Source organism: Chaetodon trifascialis, chromosome 14 (genome assembly GCF_039877785.1).
Source record: "Chaetodon trifascialis isolate fChaTrf1 chromosome 14, fChaTrf1.hap1, whole genome shotgun sequence".
Lineage (NCBI taxonomy): Eukaryota > Metazoa > Chordata > Actinopteri > Chaetodontiformes > Chaetodontidae > Chaetodon > Chaetodon trifascialis.
This window is the reverse complement of record NC_092069.1, coordinates 2,453,262-2,471,919: the sequence shown is the minus strand read 5'-3', so window position 1 is coordinate 2,471,919 and position 18,658 is coordinate 2,453,262. Positions and strand designations below refer to the sequence as shown.

The 18,658-nt window shown below is 42.2% G+C and overlaps 1 protein-coding gene across 1 annotated transcript in view; it reads right to left on the bottom strand.

Moving 5' to 3' along the window:
* adck1 (aarF domain containing kinase 1) overlaps positions 1 to 18,658 on the bottom strand; it is a 137,591-nt gene that overhangs the window by 53,907 nt on the left and 65,026 nt on the right. The window contains exons 5-6 of the mRNA XM_070978870.1: positions 3,031 to 3,189; positions 936 to 1,094 (exon numbers count right to left, since the gene is read on the bottom strand). Coding sequence (XP_070834971.1) covers positions 936 to 1,094; positions 3,031 to 3,189 — 318 coding nt within the window. The remainder of the gene's footprint in view (positions 1 to 935; positions 1,095 to 3,030; positions 3,190 to 18,658) is intronic.

The window sequence follows — 18,658 nt, the reverse complement described above, 5'->3', positions numbered from 1 at the left end:
AGTTTCACTGTTACTATTGTTCATTGTGCCTCCATCACTAGGACATACAGTCACAAGCAAATTCAAATTACTTGAATTTCATAGGGTCACCATATGCTATTGAATGATAAATAAATAAATGAACCTTTTGATAGAATTGTATTTCATATATTAACCCATAAGATAACATAACCCATAAAAATCTCTTGTCTCTCTTGATCACAGCACCTGATTAAATTGGTAAAAGACAGCTGATCTGATTTCTACATGCTCATTCTAGATGAACCGGCAATTATTTAGTAAGTAAAGATGAACAAGGGTACATCTTTACTTACTAAATGTAATGCTGATTGATGGAACAATACAAAGGTAAAAGAAAATCTAAGGTCATTAAATCTTGAAAAAAAAGAAAGTAAAAGAAAAAAATGTGGGGTTTTTTTGTCAGTACAATGCAGCAGTTATGGTCCATCAAAACTCTGGAAATCTGACTTTTTACTTATGTTAATTTTAAACTTTACTCAAGTTTTACTGGATGTACTGGAAGGCATTTGCACACAATTATTTTTCCAATATATGCCAATATATACAGTGAAAAAATGCGGAATAAAAAGAAACAAATGATAGAAAGAATACAAACCCAAAAACATTTTTGCTCTGTGTTTGAACAACGAAAAGGCTAGGAGCTAGGAAAAGTTCTCAAACCAGCTTACAGTATTAAGAAAAAGGACATGAGGAAATTAAATGATAATGGACATGAAGTCCAAGTCTGTCTAGCTAAGGAATTATGAGCATTCTGCTAACCCTTAAATTGAAGACCATTCAAGACCATGTGGGATTATTACCTGCTGCTTACTAGTATGCGTGCACACATGGGACCAACAGGATGAAAACTAAATCACATTATAAATCCCATAGGTCTGTTATTGAGAATGGAAGTGGAAAAAGTTACAACTTACCTTGAGAAAGGAGAAGTAGGCCAACATTTTGGCCACCCTCTCAGCGTTGTGTCCCTCATTAAGGAAGTCCAGCTCCAGTGGCATGTTCTTCTTAGCCTCCTCCACCAGCCACATGAAGGCAAAGCCCGGAAAGAGCCAATGGACCGCCCTCAACAACACCTTCAAATTACAAATCAAAATCAAGCTCACTTTCAAGTACAATAAAACAGGCATAAACATATAAAGTGACATTCTGTCAACGGCAGAAACACGCCAGTATAAGGGCAGCTGATGAGATTCTGTGCGGTCTTTACTGGGTAAGTCAAGTCTGAGGCTGTTAAACAGTTATATATACAGTTGATAAAAACCATCTATCAGTTATGTTCAGTTCTAGCCTGCTTCTATCAGCAACAACAAAATAGATATATTTTACTATCTGTAGAAGAAGCACTCCCAAATTGAGACCTGGATGACCTGCAATTTTCTGATGCTAAACTTGGACAAAACTGAAGTTATAGTAGTAGGCCCTAAACATCTTAGAAAGTCACTTTCTGATGACATAGCAGTTATGGATGGCATTGCGCTGGCCTCCAGCACCACTGTAAAGAATCTTGGAGTCATCTTTGACCAGGACATGTTCGTTCACTCCCATGTAAAACAAATTTCAAGGACTGCCTTTTTTCACCTACGTAATATTGCAAAATCAAGCATATTTTGTCTCAAAATGATGCAGAAAAACTAGTCCATGCATTCGTAACTTCCAGGTTGGATTATTGCAATTCTTTACTATCAGGCTGCCCAAATTCGTTGCTGAATATTCTCCAGTTGCTCCAGAACGCTGCAGCACGTGTTCTGACAAAAACCAGGAAGCGAGATCATATTTCTCCAATACTTGCCACTTTGCACTGGCTCCCTGTAAAGTTTAGAATAGAGTTTAAAATTCTCCTCCTTACTTACAAAGCCATAAAAGGCCAGGCACCTTCTTATCTTAAAGAGCTCATAGTACCTTATTGCCCTACTCGAACACTGCGTTCCCAGAATGCAGGTCTACTTATGGTTCCTAAAGTCTCAAAAAGCAGAACAGGAGTCAGAGCATTTAGCTATCAAGCTCCTCTCCTGTGGAACCATCTTCCAGTCTTTGTCCGGGAGGCAGACACTGTCTCTACATTTAAGAGTAGGCTTAAAACTTTCCTTTTTGATAAAGCTTATAGTTAGGGCTGGCTCAGGCTTGTCCTGGACCAGCCCCTAGTTATGCTGCTATAGGATTAGACTGTCGGGGGACCTCCAAAGATACACCGAGCTCCTCTGTCCTTCTGTCCCTCTCCATCTGCACACTTTCATGTCCTACCACGGCGTGTTACTAACTTAGTGCCTTCCCTGGAGTCTCTGCGCTTTGTCGTCTCGCAGGTTCCACAGTGGCTGAATCTGGATTGTAGATTGCAGCTGCGTCTCCTGCCTTGGCCCTGCCTGACATCCAGTGTCACTGTTACTGTGACTGCATGTCTGTCTGTCTCTCTGTCTCTCTCTCTCTCTCTGACTGCATTTCTGTCTCTCTCTCTCTCTGTCTGTCTGTCTCACTCTCCCTCTCTTGCTCTTCCTCTCTCACTCAACCGGTCGAGGCAGATGGCCGCCCACCCAGAGTCTGGTTCTGCTCGAGGTTTCTGCCTGTTAAAAGGAAGTTTTTCCTCGCCACTGTCGCCAAGTGCTTGCTCATGGGGGAACTATTGGATCTCTGTAGATAAAAGAGCTCGGCCTGTACCAACTCTGTATGGAAAGTGGAAAGTGACAACTTCTGTTGTGATTTACAACGCTATACAAACAAAATTGAATTGAATTGATTGTATAAAGGATATTACTACATGGGCTCTGTAACACTTCATAAAACCCCTGTCTGTAAACACAGTTTGCAAATGATTGCATTCTCTTTTTATTTATGTTTTACATCGTGTCTCACCTTCTTTGGAACTGTCATTGCGGCTAAATGTCTGTCTTCTATGTCCATGGCTGATATAGAAACCTTGTTCATACTTTTGTTTCATCCAGACTTGATCACTATAAAGTTTTGCTGTCAGTCCTGCCGCATGCTTATTTCAAAGTAGTTTACAGATAGACTCACCTCCATTACAACTATGTCCTTGGAGCTCTGTCTCTGTACTTTGGGGTGTTGGACTTTGACAGCCACTGTCTTCCCATCATGCAGCACTGCCTTGTGGACCTGGGCTAAGGACGCTGCACCCTGAGGCTTCTCCTCAAAGGAGACAAATAACTCTGACAGCTGCAGGAGAGAAATATGAATTCAAAGATCAGAGGGGAAATGAGGGACAGAGAATGATAAAGAAGACATGAAAGAAGGCGTGAAAGGTGTGGAGTTGTAAGTGGGAGAGAAGTGTTAATCATCAATCTCATCGACTCGATTTACAAGTTATTATAAGATAGTGTACAGCTGAAGGAGGCTAAAGAAATTACAGACACAGGTGTACATGTAGGTATCAATGTGATTTATTCTCTCAATTTTACTGGCAAAGTATAGATTTGTTGTATTGCATTGTGTCATGGCAATAACACCAAATCAAATGAAATGAGGTAAACTGATGTGCAATGATGTAATGAGGATGGTTGGTGTGAATCTCAGACAGAGCAGGTCAGAAAATATTGAGAAACAATCTAACACATTGTTCATTTTGGTCTTGTCATGTGATCTGGTGACAGCAACAAAATAATAAAACACTGAAAGCCATCCATCCATCCATTATCTATACCGCCTATCCCTTTCGGGGTTGCGGGGGGCTGGAGCCTATCCCAGCTACAATGGGCGAGAGGCAGGGTACACCCTGAACCGGTTGCCAGCCGATTGCAGGGCCACATGTAATGACAAACAAACATTCACACTCACACTCACACCTATGGACAATTTAGAGTCATCAATTAACCTAATGAGCATGTTTTTGGTCTGTGGGAGGAAGCCGGAGTACCCGGAGAGAACCCACGCATGCACGGGAAGAACATGCAAACTTCACACAGAAAGGCCCCGCCTGACCCGGGGACCTTCTTGCTGTGAGGCACACGCACTACCTGCTGCGCCACCGTGCAGCCACACTGAAAGCCTTATCTGTTAAACATACCGACCATTCTAAACAATCAATTGTCCTAAACTCCAATGTTCTTTTATAATGCAGAGTCTGAAAACTGTGTTGAAACCTCTTATCATCAGAAACCTTACCCAATGCAGTGTACTGACACCTACGTGCTAAATTTATGTATTATGTTGACTTTCAGGAACATTCTAATTGAATTCAATATAGAGAAACAAACCACAGAAAAATACCAGGCACAGATCGTAAGGACTGTGTGCTGTTTTTAAAGAACTGGTTTAATGACATCAGTCTCGGTACTGACAACTAAGACAACCAGAGGCTTTGATGCTGCTACTGTACAGATACTGGTTCACTGCCTTTTGTTATGCTCTGCCCAACCACAAATATTTTATCACAGGACTGACCATTTAGCACCCAGTGTGCCCTTTGAGCAGAGGTAGTCCCTCATTAGCTTCCTCTCATTTCTGTGGACACACAGAACACACACAAAAATTAGTGTGTGGGTTTGAAGGTTAAATAGGCTTCCCAAGGGACCTGGAGTCATTACAACAGACTTATCATATGCTTTGGAACCTCCACACTCCCCTGAGGCTTCCCTGCCTCACGGATGCAAACCTGTTAACTGAACAAGAGAACCAAGAGACAGTGTGCAGCATAAAGAACACAGCTTCTGCTTAGGCACAAACACCTTTAAGTGCATGAAGTAGTTGGTGTTATTCTAAGCACCAAAATGCTGTGCTAGGGCTTTCACCACACAACCTGCACAAGGGGCTCATTATTAAACACTAATGCACTACACCTCCAGAGATGCCAGAAGAATGACAGTGAGCATGGAAGCAATCCTGCAAAGGTGACTTATTTGATCAGTTTTGGACTGCGTAGCAATCTCAAACATCCACCTTTTACCACTAAAATAAAACCTAAACTACTATGAAGATAAGGGCAGATCAAAGTCAGAAGTTTGAACTGCTACCACCACCAGCATCGTATGAGAATGTCACACTGGGTGGGTTCAGTCCTGCAGCGAAAAATTACAGCAATAAAACTGTGGATCAGACAGTTCCACTTATTATCAATGTTGCCGTCTTGCTCATAGAAGACCAAAAGATGGAAAACCCATATGAAGTGTACAGAAGTGGGTGTCATGCTGAAAATTTGCCTGTTTCATGCGGCCAGCACAGCTTAGCCTGCTCCTTGTAGAATAAATAACTGGAAATAAGATGACTATATGCAAAACTCGTTGTACCTGTCGTAATTTGTATCTGGATGCAACCCACAACATTTATAAATAATGGCTAAATGGGCCGACATTTACACCACCTCCTGCGTTAGCTTTAAAGTTCATCATCTCTACCCCCCCTGAGAAGAGCTGTCAGACTCAAATACCTGGTTCTGGGGAATGACTGGGTGTCTCCACTTGGTTTTTGTTGTTATTCCTATTTAATAAATCCAAAATTAGCAATTAATGAACATTGACATATTTTTTTGAGTTGATGTGTACTGAGTCTGTAGTTTTTATCGGGGTGTAACCATGTCAAAGCAGTCAAAAATCCATTGCTTTTCAGGTTATACAGCATGTAACCTTAGGTCTTCTATACCACACAACATTTGGAACCTGTACTAACCAGAAAAAATGACAGCATAGTTCATATGAGTTGTTCTTGTAATGGCCATCTGGTTAATTTCTGAAGCACTCATAAACTACTTTATCATTGGAGGAGCTCCTGTCCACCACCATATGAAGGGTTTGTATTCATTCAATTCATGAAAAGCCAAATGTGTACAGCTTGGTGTTTACATGTGTCTTTGGAGTTATCATGCAATAAATGGCCTTCAAATATTTGATCCCACGCAGTGGACACAGGTTTATATATCTACTTGTTTATATTGACAAAACAATTCCCAGGGAATTTACATGCTCAAGCAAATGCAATTTCTGTAATATCTGAAAGCCTGACATTTTTGTTCAACATTGTCAATATATTTGCCAATGTTCAAATAAGAAAGATTCTTGCTATTTTTACTCAGCAGTGTCATGTGTGCATTGTTCAATTAAGAACTGGGGTATTCCCCTGCAGTTTGTAGCTAGTGATACATAAAAAGGGGCTAATTTGTACAGGATGTTAGCCCATCAGGTAGAGCCTGTATATGAGCCCTGTAGAAGATGCCATCGGATGCTAAATTATGTAAGCCGCATGGGATCCTGTATGAGACAAGGGTTATTTATTCATTATGCAAGTATGCTAAATGGAATGAAATTATCTGCACCCACCAGTGTCTACCCACTATGGTAATGAGCATCCACTGGGATCTGACATGCAAAGAATGCTTTTTTAAAGGGTTAAGGAAATGTGAAATTTCTCAGGTGGGTCACAAATCTGAGAAATTAAACAATTGGATTATTTTTGATCCAAATGTAAAAAAAAAGGAGGTTGGCAGTGATGGTCCAACCCCTTTCTCATGTTTGCAGTGTTCACAGTTCTAGTTTTATCACCACTGCCTGTAGAATAAGGTACAAACACGGCCTTACCACTCATTGACTGCGTATGTTAATCTCAGCTGTGAAGTTAATAAACATGGTAATGTAAGCACGTGGGACACCCTCCCAGAGGGCAGACCCGCAGAGGCCCCTTAGGCCTCATAGTTGGATAGCAACACATAAGTGTCTATGTGAACATGGCAAGGTGGCCATTTGGCTGGCCGCAAACCCCAAATGAATGAAGCAACACCAACCATTACAACACGGGGGGGGGGGGGGGGGGGGGGGGGGGGTCTGTGTATACAGACTGTAAATTCTCAGTTTCATTCACTTCAACTGCATAGGGAACTAGGCCTATTCTACAGATTCTACAGACAGACCTTTACTCACAATTTCTGCTGCTTTACACATATTCGATGATATTTTATCAATAGGCTTACTTTTTTTCTGTTATCCTGTTTTGATTTGCTGTCAATGCAAATCATGTCATACTCGGTTTTCTGAAATACTGTTTTCATTTACTATTTCCAATCTTCCATTCAAACCACATGCATTAAAACGACATTCATCAGGGGACCGGCTTGCTGTTCCTAGAGCTATAATTTGTATTTAACATTCTGATCATTTACAATCAACAACAGTAAAAAAAAAAATGTATTTCAAAATAGAAAACATTAAAATAATGTATTGTAGCCTATTCATGACACAAGAAAGTAACAGTTTATGTGATTTACCCATCCATCCCTCAATGATGAAAAATGTAAGAAATAGCTATGTGAAAAGGGAGCCAAACAATAACGTTTGGGGCTTTGACTGATTTGCCAGAGGGTATGCATTATTCCCATTTAGCTTCTGGCTGTAACACAGTGGCCCGATTAGTTATTTTTAAATTAATACTCCTAGTTGGAGGCCAGCTGGTTTCAGCTGTTACTAGAAAGGCTTCTCAGAGTTCCAAGTTGTTGACAAAGATGTAGCCAACACAAAGATTCGTGAAAAAGTTTGAAAAACATAAAGAGTCAATTATAAAATCCCATTGCCCACAAATATGAATAAAACAAGACTAATAATTTGAGCAGAATAGTCCACAAAACATAACACCATTAGCAGAATGGTTCCTACCTGATTGCCCACAGATGTCCCTACACTCATGCCACTCTGCCTTGACAAGACCCAAGTAAGTACCCATGATGCACTGTTTTCTCTTGTTACGGCTCAGCACCAACTAAGTGTAATATTCAGCCTGGGAGCAGATTCTGTTTGATAAAACAACATATTGCACAAGCTGTCCTTTCAGCAGTTTTGCTGTGGAGGGGAAATGACAGCCAGAACTAAGACAAGGCTCTCCAAATCCACGCACAGTGGGAATGCACGTCACCACCAACGGTGCTGAAAAGAGCACAGTACCACACACGCTTCTATACTCACTACTTGTATCTGAGATTATCCAACAGACGAGAGAATACATACACGTTGAAAATAAAGCACATGGAGAAATGATGCTGAAGCTGCTCCCCTGACTCCACAGCAGCCTGGCACTGCTCATCAGTGTCACTTCTTCTCCTGCCACTCCAAAAGAGAGGAGGGCTGATTCATTCTGCTGTCGCCTTTGGAGGCAGAGGAGCTATATTACTGTCTTTTCAGGGATAATGACGTGCCATACAGATACAGGAAGAAATCAAACTGAATGCACACCTAAACTGAAAAAAAAAAGAAAAAAAAAACATGAAAAAGAAAAAAGGATAGGAGAGCAATTTGAGGTTGCTATGACTGCTGCTTATACTAATTTTATTAGCACATTCCACTGGTTTCTAATTGTTTCACCAGATATAAGATGAAAATTATTTTGTAAACTTTTCAGATCATTTATGCTTTCGGTTACTTCTTTTCCCAAGAATTGTTGCAGTGTTTCACATTTTAGCATATGTTTTGCATATCCTTATCATGATCTTCCCAGTTACATTGTAGCCATGGCTTGTCCGGTTGCTGTCTGTTGGCAAAACATACCTATTTGCTGTGGGAATTGGTTAAACTGCTATTCTATTATTGTATATTTCTCTCATCATCAACAAATCCCATGAAAAGATGCAAGATGCATAAAGAACTGATGCCACTATCAAGTATTAGTTTAAGTCTTTTCATGGCATTTACTGCCAATAAAAAAATATGGAATAACACAAGGCATATAGTTGCTGAGAACCACTTAAATCCTAAAAAAATAAGGAATGTTTTCCAGCGCCTAGCCCTGGTCCAGACACCCCTTACATTCAGACAACAGCAAACACAGTGAATCCTAAAATCACCACTAGGAAACCACTTACTTTGAAATATCAGAGTAACAAGGACTGGGCCAAATCATTTGTATATTTATTGACTGCAATTAGGTATCTCCTCCCATTCGGAGAGATACTTGCACAAACTTTTAGCCTTTTTGGCAGGTACTCCATCCCTCTGTGGTTCATCCTTCTTGTTGTTGCTCAACTTCTTGTTCACTGGCAGGTGCCGTATGAGTCAAGGACTTCTCGTTACTTGATGTTAGAGTTAATGTTCTACATACTGTCACCTGCTGTACTGGAGGGGAATATAGCAAACACTTCAAATAGGAAGTTATGCATCCTGTCAACATTACAGCCAACCTTTTTTTTTTTTTTTTGAAAGTTAAAAATACAGGCACATGCGCCTTTATGGCGCATTTCCATTACACAGTTCCAGCTCTACTTGACTCGGTTCTACTCTACTCTAATTGGTTTAGTTGAGTTTCCATTACAATTGAGTACTTCATAGTACCTCCTCAACGTAGGCGGGGTCGTCATATCACGGCTGTGCGAAACTGCCATGACGTCAATTTGTACGCGATGCAAACAGAGCCGACAAACAATGGAGGACATCGAGGCGATGTATTTGCTGCTCGGTTTGTGGCTATAAAGAATAAAGTCAGCAGTTGCTGTTGCCCGGCATTACAATGGAGGGGGCAGGATTGTTTTTCCGGTGTTGGACGTCGCAGACCAATCAGTGGCCGACAGGCTGTTGACGTCACACATATAGTATCGCTTCTACTCGCTTGGAACCTCGCCAGAGCAGGTACTAAAAATAGTATGGGGTACCAGGTACTATCCCTAATGGAAACACAAAACAACCGGGTAGAGTAGAGTCGAGTCGAGTCGAGCCGCGCTAGTGGAAATGTGGCATTACAGGGAAATGTTTAAATGGGAGGACAGTGGGAGAGAAGGGTAAAAAACTGAAGAATCCCTGGGAAAAAAAATGGAGGGTTAAGAGGTCTGCACGAGTGAATCAAAATGTCTGGGAGCTGCAGTGCGATAACCATCTCTGATCATCTAAGTGAGAGCTATTTATTTTTCCATTTTATTATGAAAATGCGCCCTATCAGATATGGAGAATCACAAGCTGCTGGCGGACAGAACAGCTGAGTAGCTGAACAGCTGTACACTGAACTAAATGGCATATCAGAGAATTTAAATTACACACTGACATGACAACACAGCAGTCAATTCTGGTCTGAATGACCAAGGAGATGGTCATTGATTTCAGAAGGAACAGGACGACCACACAAACACTGTGTATTCTGGGGGAGAATGTCACAGTGGTGAAGAATTACAAATACCATGGATTGCACCTTGACAACAGACTGAACTGGAAAACTAGCATCAACGCTGTCTACAAGAAGGGGATGAGCAGACTCTATTTCCTGACGAGGCTCAGACTGTTCAACGTGTGCAGCAATGTCAATGTCAATGTCAACTTTATTTGTATAGCACATTTAAACGGCCAGTGGCCTACCAAAGTGCTTTACAGTAACGAAGCAGAAGCAATAAAAGCAATACCTTGCAATACAATAACAAACAACAACAAAAGAGACATGTAGCATATAAATATAAACAAAGTAAATATAGACCCAATAAAACTCCACCAAAAGCTAAAGTGAACAAGTGCATCTTCAGTCGGGCTTTAAAAGAGACTGTTTGCAGTGCGCACACTGAGGGGTAGTGCATTCCACCAAGTGGGAGCTGCAACCGCAAACGCTCGGTCACCTCTGGATTTTAAAAAAGTACGAGGAACATCTAAAACAACTAGGTTAGCAGACCTAAGGGCTCTGGAGGGTTGGTGTAGTTTAACAAGGTCAGCCATGTACTCCGGGGCCAGCCCATTCAGAGATTTAAAAACAAATAAAAGAATCTTAAAATCGATCCTGTACTTAACTGGAAGCCAGTGTAGAGAAGAGAGCACTGGAGTTATGTGCTCGCGTTTCTTAGAGCCAGTAAGGAGGCGAGCTGCCGCGTTCTGAACGAGCTGCAGGCAGTTAAGCTCAGACTGGTCAATGCCAAAGTATAGTGAATTACAGTAATCTAAACGAGAAGTAATAAAGGAATGGATTACTATTTCAAGGTCTCTCTTGTTGAGATATGGTTTAATCTTAGCCAAAAGCCTCAGTTGAAAGAAGCTCGCCTTGACCACAGCACTGACCTGCTTGTCCAGTTTGAAAGCACCATCAATAATAATACCAAGATTCCTGGCATGGGGTTGTATGCACGGTGCTAATGGGTGAAGGGAGCTGGCAAGGACCTGTACCAGGTCAGGACGACCTCTGTTTTGTTTTCATTTAATTTCAACAAGTTTAGGTCCATCCATGTTTTCACATCATTTAAGCAGTTCAACACAGCCTGCAGTAGGTGCTTTCACTGGCAAATACACCTGTACGTCATCCGCAAAACAATGAAAGGGCATACCGTGCTTCCTAAAAATGGACCCCAGGAGTAGCATATAGAGAGAGAACAGTAGAGGGCCCAGTACTGACCCCTGGGGGACACCGCATGTCAGAGGGGCCACGGAGGAGGAAAACTGCCCCATGTGTACAGAGAAGGATCTCCCAGAGAGGTATGATCTGAACCAACTCAGGGCAGTGCCTTTTATGCCTACACAGTGTTCAAGGCGTGATAGGAGGATTGAGTGATCCACCGTAACAAATGCCGCTGTTAGGTCGAGGAGAATTAAAACGACACAGCTACCAGAGTCAAGATTTAACAAAAGATCGTTAAAAACCTTTAAAAGAGCAGTTTCGGTGCTGTGAAGAGACTTAAAACCAGACTGAAACAATTCAGACACATTGGTCCTCTGTAAAAATTCTTGGAGTTGGTTAAAAACGACTTTCTCTAAAACCTTGGAAATAAAAGGAAGCTTAGAAATAGGCCTAAAATTAGACAAGACCAAGGGATCCAGATTTTTCTTTTTCAGGAGGGGCTGCACCATAGCATGTTTAAAAGAAGATGGAACACACCCAGAGCTGAGACACTGATTTAACAGAAGCAAAATAAAAGACTGAACTGAGGTGAAAACCTCCTTAAACAAACGTGATGGAATACTGTCAGAGGGGCAGTTAGCAGGACGTAAGTGTTCCACTATCTCAGTGATTGTGGAGAGAGTAAGAGGCTCAAACTGCTGAAAGACCGCAGAGCCTGCTGTAGGAACTGAGGGATCCTGAACAGACAGAGATAACGGGGACCGAAGAACAGCAATCTTATTAATAAAAAACTGCAGGAAATCCTCACACAGCAATGAAGAAGGCTCAACACAGGCAGCATCACACGGATTGACAAGAGCATCAAATACATTAAAAAGAACCTGTGGTTTGTGCGCATTAGCAGAAACAAGTGTGGAAAAATATTCAGCTTTTGCAGCTTTCACCGCATGCTGATAGGTTAAGAGACAGTCACGGAGGAGATCCCAATCAATTTGTAACCTGTTCTTCTTCCACTTTCTTTCTGCCTGTCTACATGCGCGTCTGAGCGCACGGGTGGACTCATTCAGCCAAGGCTCAGTCTGTGGCTTAGCACGCCTAAAAGTCATGGGAGCGATAGAGTCCAAAATCTCATTGTAGAGTGAATCAAACATAGACATACAGACATCAACACTACGATCACCAAGATCATCAAAGCAAGATGTTGGAGATCTTCTACCAGTCTGCTGTTGCCAGTGTACTCTTCTTTGCTGCAGTGTGCTGGGGGAGCAGCATCAGAGCCAGCAGACTGAACAAACTGATCAGGAATGCCAGCTCCATTATTGGCTGCAAACTAGATACTTTTGAGGAGGTGCTGGAGAGGAGGACACTGGACAGACTGTTATCCATTATGGATAACCCTGAACATCCTCTTCACCACCTCATGGACAGACAGCAGAGCTTCTTCTCCAATAGACTGCTCCAGCTCCACTGTCACAAGGACCGCTTCAGGAAATCATTCCTGCCACGAGCCATCACACTGTACAATAGTAATTTAAACAGTTAATCCACCAACCTCACAAACTCTAATATTTCAATGTTTTCATATTATTTGCACTACTGCAATATTGCTCATTACTGTTTATTGTTTACATTTATTTATCAGTTGCAACTTGCCCATATTTTTTCCAGAAATTTTCATAGTTTATAGCTGTGGCTCTCTCTCTCTTTAAGAACTGCTGTTAATCTCGACTTATATACTTAGTTCTATTGTATTTAATTATATTATATTATTATAATATATTCTATAATTTGGATTCTATATTATATAACTGTATACTTAGATTAGATTAGATTTTTTAAAGAACATTCTTTCTCTTAGTTTTATTCTCATCAAATCAAATCAAACTTTATTTATATGGCACTTTTCATACTTAAAAGAAACAAAAAACACAAAGTGCCTCACAGAGGCTAAAAACAGTAAAAAAGAAAAGGAAAAAAGAAAAGAAAAGAAAACCCAGCCCTCCCGCCCCATAAATACATAGAGACATAGATAGAGAGTCACAGACAAGGACGTATGCACACACACACCTGTATGCCCATATGGACAAGGCAGTGAATAAGCCACCTTAGGGGGCCATCCACAATGAGAGGGCCCCCAGTTCATGACTAGGGAGCGCCACCCGAGACCACCCCGACCCAGGCAGACAGGAGGCCCCACACCGAGGTGCAGAAACCTCCAGCCATCCAGGCCAGAGTCGACCCCTCGGCAGCGCCCCCATCAGTAGACCAAGAGCAGCTCCCAGTGTGGGGGGCCCCCATGAGGAAACGCCGCGGCTAAAAACCAAGGGACTAAGACATAAACATTGAATGAAATAAAATGAGTAAATGAAATAAATAGTAATTAACATGTTGTTAAAACATGCAACTAAATTAAGATACTAATAAAGATTAAATATGATATGATAAGAAGCCTGATTAAAGGAATGAGATAAATCAAACAAATCAAGTAAAAGCCTGATTAAAAAGGTGGGTCTTGAGCCTCTTTTTAAAAACATCAACGGTCTCTGCGGCCCTGATGTTCTCCGGCAGGCTGTTCCACAATCAGGGGCCATAATAATTTAAAGCCGCCTCCCCGTGTGTTTTAGTTCTTACTTTTGGTATGGTCAAGAGGCCAGTGCCGGAGGACCTCAGAGTCTGCGAGGGTTGATAGGGTAAAAGTAGGTAAGATAAATAAGAAGGCCCGAGACCGTTAAGACATTTGAAAACTAATAAAAGAACCTTAAAATCTATCCTGAAATGCACGGGGAGCCAATGCAGCGTTTTTAAAACTGGTGTAATGTGCTCCCACCCTCTGGTCCTCGTCAGCACTCGTGCGGCTGAATTCTGTAGTAGTTGAAAATTTGAGGTACTCTTTTTGGGAAGACCAGAGAGCAGGGCATTGCAGTAATTTAAGCAACAAGAGATAAAAGCATGCATCAGCACCTCCGTGCTGGCCTGAGAGAAAAACGGGCGGACTCTGGCTATATTCTTGAGATGGTAAAAACCTATCTTTGTTATGTTTTTGATATGTGGAATAAAAGTAAGCTCAGAGTCAAAATTCACGCTCAGAGTGTGATGGTTTAAGATCTTGTAGTTTTGGTAAAAGTTTCTCTCTCTGGCCTTCAGGACCAATGACTAAGACCTCTGTTTTGTCCTGATTGAGCTGAAGGAAATTTTCTGCCATCCATGACTTAATGTCTGAAATGCAGTTAAAAAGGGCATCAATTGGCCCTGTGTCATCAGGAGACACGGCAATGTACAGTTGCGTATCATCAGCATAACTATGGAAGCTGATGCCGTGCCTCCTGATGACGTCCCCAAGGGGTAGCATGTAAAGATTAAAAAAAGCTGGACCTAAAATTGACCTCTGGGGAGCCCCACACTTGATCTCACTTACAAAGAAGTGTCGGTCAGTGAGGTATGAGACGAACCAGTTAAAAGCAGTACCTGAGAGGCCGACCAGGTGCCTCAGTCTGTTTAATAAAATGTGATGGTCTACTGTATCAAAGGCAGCTGTTAGATCCAGTAGTACCAAGACTGTGAGCTTGTTTTTATCTAAGTTGTACCTGATATCATTTAGAATCTTTAATAGGGCTGTCTCTGTACTGTGGTTAATCCTAAAACCAGACTGATACCTTTCTAAAATGTTCTTTTTGTTTTTAAAAATCGTTTACTTGGTTAAAAAACAGTTTTTCTAAAATTTTACTTAAAAAAGGTAAGTTGGATACAGGTCGGTAATTACTAAGAATATTGGGGTCTAAATTGCTCTTCTTCAGAAGGGGCTTCACCACCGCCGTTTTAAAGGAGGCGGGGAAGACACCCGTCTGAAGAGAGCAATTCACCATGTATAACAGCTGTTCCTCAAAGAACCCATAGAGTGTTTTAAAAAACGGTGTGGGAATTGGATCTAAAAGGCAGGTTGTAGGGTTTACCTGGGAGAAAACTCAACCAAGTGTCCTTGCATCAACCAGGGCAAAACTCTCCAGTGTTTCCTCAGGGAAAACCTGTGATCCAGACGTATCGGTGGTTAAAACCTGTTGCGATAAAAGACTGGATCTGATGTTATCAATTTTGCGCCTGAAGTGGTCTGCAAAGTCTTTACACAGGGTATTTGTTATTGTCTTATGAGATCTGTTAAAATTACTGTTTATTAAAATCAATTGTGGAGAAGAGAAATTTGGGATTGTTTTTGTGGTCAGAGATTAGTGTTTTTGAAGTGAGAAATTCTTGCCTGTTTAATGGTGTTATTTTAAGTTTTGAGGTGATGACGTAAAATTTCATAATGGACTGTTAGTTTTGATTTACTCCATTTCCTCTCAGCACTCCTGCAATTTCCTTTCAGTTGCTTAATTTCTTAATTTCTCCACGGAGGTGTAGGTTTTTTCTTAATTGTTTTTGTTAAAAGAGGACCCACTGAGTCCAGCGTTGACTTCAGATTACTGTTAAAATTGTCAATGATAAAATCACAGGGTGCAGGTAAAATCTCTGCAGTGCTCTGTAAAATCTGGATAAAATTTGCAGCCACTTCAGGAGTTAGGGAGCATTTCCTCACTGTTCTCACTGGTGCCTCCGGCTGATTAAAATTGGTGACGTTAAAAATCACACAGAAGTGATCGGACACAGCCAGATCCACAACAGAGGACACCCCCACAGACAGGCCATAAGTTATGACCGAGTCCAGGGTGTGCCCCCTGTTGTGGGTCAGCTGCGTAACGTGCTGTTTAAAATCCAGACAGTTTAAGAGGTTTAAAAATTCTCTGGATACTGGGTCCGAGTCGTTGTCAATGTGTATATTAAAATCAGCAGTTATTAAAATCCTGTTGTAGGCGGTGTGAATGATTGATAAGAATTCAGAGAATTTGCTGATAAAAGAGGATGAATATTGGAGTGGTCTGTAGACCGTTATGCAAAAAATAGGAAGGCTGCTAAGAACAAAGGCATGGTGCTCAAATGATGTAAAACTGTTAAAAGGAACTGCATTTGCAGACATTGTAGTTCTAGTGATAGATGCAGTTCCGTCTCCTTTTTTGCCCCCCCCCCCAGTAGAGAATAAAAAGTTAAAATTGGTGGGGAAGCCTCAGTGAGAACAACAGGTGCATCAGTGCCGAGCCATGTCTCTGTAAGGAGAATACCATCTAGGTTTTTGTCTAAAATTAAATCATTTATGTTAGATTTGTTTAAAAGAGAGCGCACATTCAGCACAGCTAATTTGATAGCTGTGCTGAACGTGCACTCATCATGGTGTTTTAAAGGAATGTTAAAAAACTGTCTGTGTGAAATGATGGTTGTAATGGTGTGAATGTCCTGAGGTTTTGGTGGAGGAGAGGGGGTTACTGATGGAAATGTGTGTATTGTGTGGGTGAAACATGTAGCGGGTGAGGGTGAGTGTGGAGCAGATTGCTTGTGTGCATGAGTCATACCAGTTAGTCAGGAGGTGGCTGAAGTGCAGGACCAGACAGTGAGGTCAGTGTTGACTGATAAAAGCTGTGAACCCTCCTGGTTGGGGTGTAGATTGTCCTGTTTAAAAAGGCAGGGCCTGTTTAAAAATGCTATAAAACTGTCCACATATGGGATGTTTCTTGTCAGGCAGTACCCCTTTAACCACAGGTGCAGCTGGCGAAGCCTGCTGGTGATGACGTCACCCTAGCGTGGTGGGGGAAGCGGGCCGGAGATAATTAGTCGCTTCCCCGTGTCCAGCAGGCAGTCAATCAGCGACAGGAAATCCTTCTTCAGGACCTCCGACTGCTGATTTTTGAGATCGTTGATACCCGCCTCTAAGACCAGTGTGGAGGCTGGGCTGTGCTGCGCACACAGCTGAAGAGCGGCGGATGCAACCTCTGTGCCGCGGGCTCCAGGGTGGCAGAAGGTCCGGCCGCCAAGCACTGCCACGTGCCTGACCATGGAGGTCCCCACCACCAGCACCGAGGGGACAGTTTGCTGCACCACTGGCTCCATGAGGGTGCGGCGGGGGCAAGGTGGAGCCTGCTGGCATCGCGACGTGGTTGCTCCAGGCCGAGCTGGAGGGGAGGGACCATGCTGGACTGGCAGATCCCGGGTCTTGGACTGGTGAGAGCTACGGTCAGTTGGGTGGACAGGTCCTGGAGGCAAGCTGGGCCCGGCACCGAGAGGAGGGAAATCCTGCAGGCTTAGGATGTCGACGTCCTCCCCGGTGAAGCAGTGCGGCTCCTCAAGGCGAAGGCAGGAAGTGGAAGGTGCCGATGACTTGGGCTTGGCTCCCTGTCAGTGCCAGCGGTTCCGGTGGTGATCGAGCCGGTCCACAGCAGGGTGGTGTTGTTTGTGGCCGTCATGTTATGGTCACCAGCGCCGGATTGTCCCAGGTAGGCGATATGTTTTGCCTGGGTCGTGGCAACAGTGGAGAAATCCAGGAGGATCTTGTCTTTCTCCTTGAGGTCGGCCCACAGACCAGAGATGCTCTCCCTCAGTTTCAAGAGGGTGGGGAGGCAAGATTCACACACCGCCATCATACCTAAAGCCTCTGTAGGCTCAGACACCCCAGAACGCAGTACCACCACAGAGAGGTGAGTTTTGTTTTTTTTTCTCATCCTTATTCTTATTTATTGTGCATATTTTATGTTTATGTGTATGTTTAACCTGCTGCTGCTACAAAAAAAAATTCCCAAAATGGGATCAATAAAGTTAAGTCTAAGTCTATATTTTACCACACCATAAAGGGAAATGTCTTACACAGTCATTGAGAGAGGGTGTTCAGATCCTGTTTTATTTCAGTAGCCTTGTTCCTGTTTTATTTTGGTTGCCCTCCCTTGTGTGTCTTAGTTTTCTTTACTTCCTGTATGTTTCCCACCTTTGTTATTGTGATTGTGTCCACCTGTGTCTGATTAGTTCCCCCCACTATTTAAGTCTGTGTGTTTCTTTTGTCTTTGTGGGATCATCCCTTTGAGTGTGGTTTTCTTGTTCTCCTTGACTACAGTGGGTATTCCTGGTCTTGTCTTGGTTTCCCCATTAGTTATTAGTTTGTGGTTTTTCTAGTATCGCTTTTGGTTTTGGATTTTTGTACTTGTGGATTTTTGGTTGCCTTCTTTTGTTAATAAAGCACCTTGGAATGTTTTTGCTCAGCTTCTTTTGTCAGTCTGAACTTTTGGGTTCACACCTTGTTTTTCGTTATGACCACCATCGCAACAGAGGGACTGTCTATCATACACACATCTTTCTTTGGGAAGGCCTTAGCAGACACCAGGCTATTTAGCCAATATAACAATTTGCCAGTTACACTGACAATACGCAATATATCAATACATAAAACTGATTTAATTATTAAATCATTAATTGATTTAGTGAATTAGAAGTTTGATTTCACTAATGATAGAAATGTAGCCACTTTGTCATGCCTCTTGGCATCTCATACAGATGTACAAGGTAC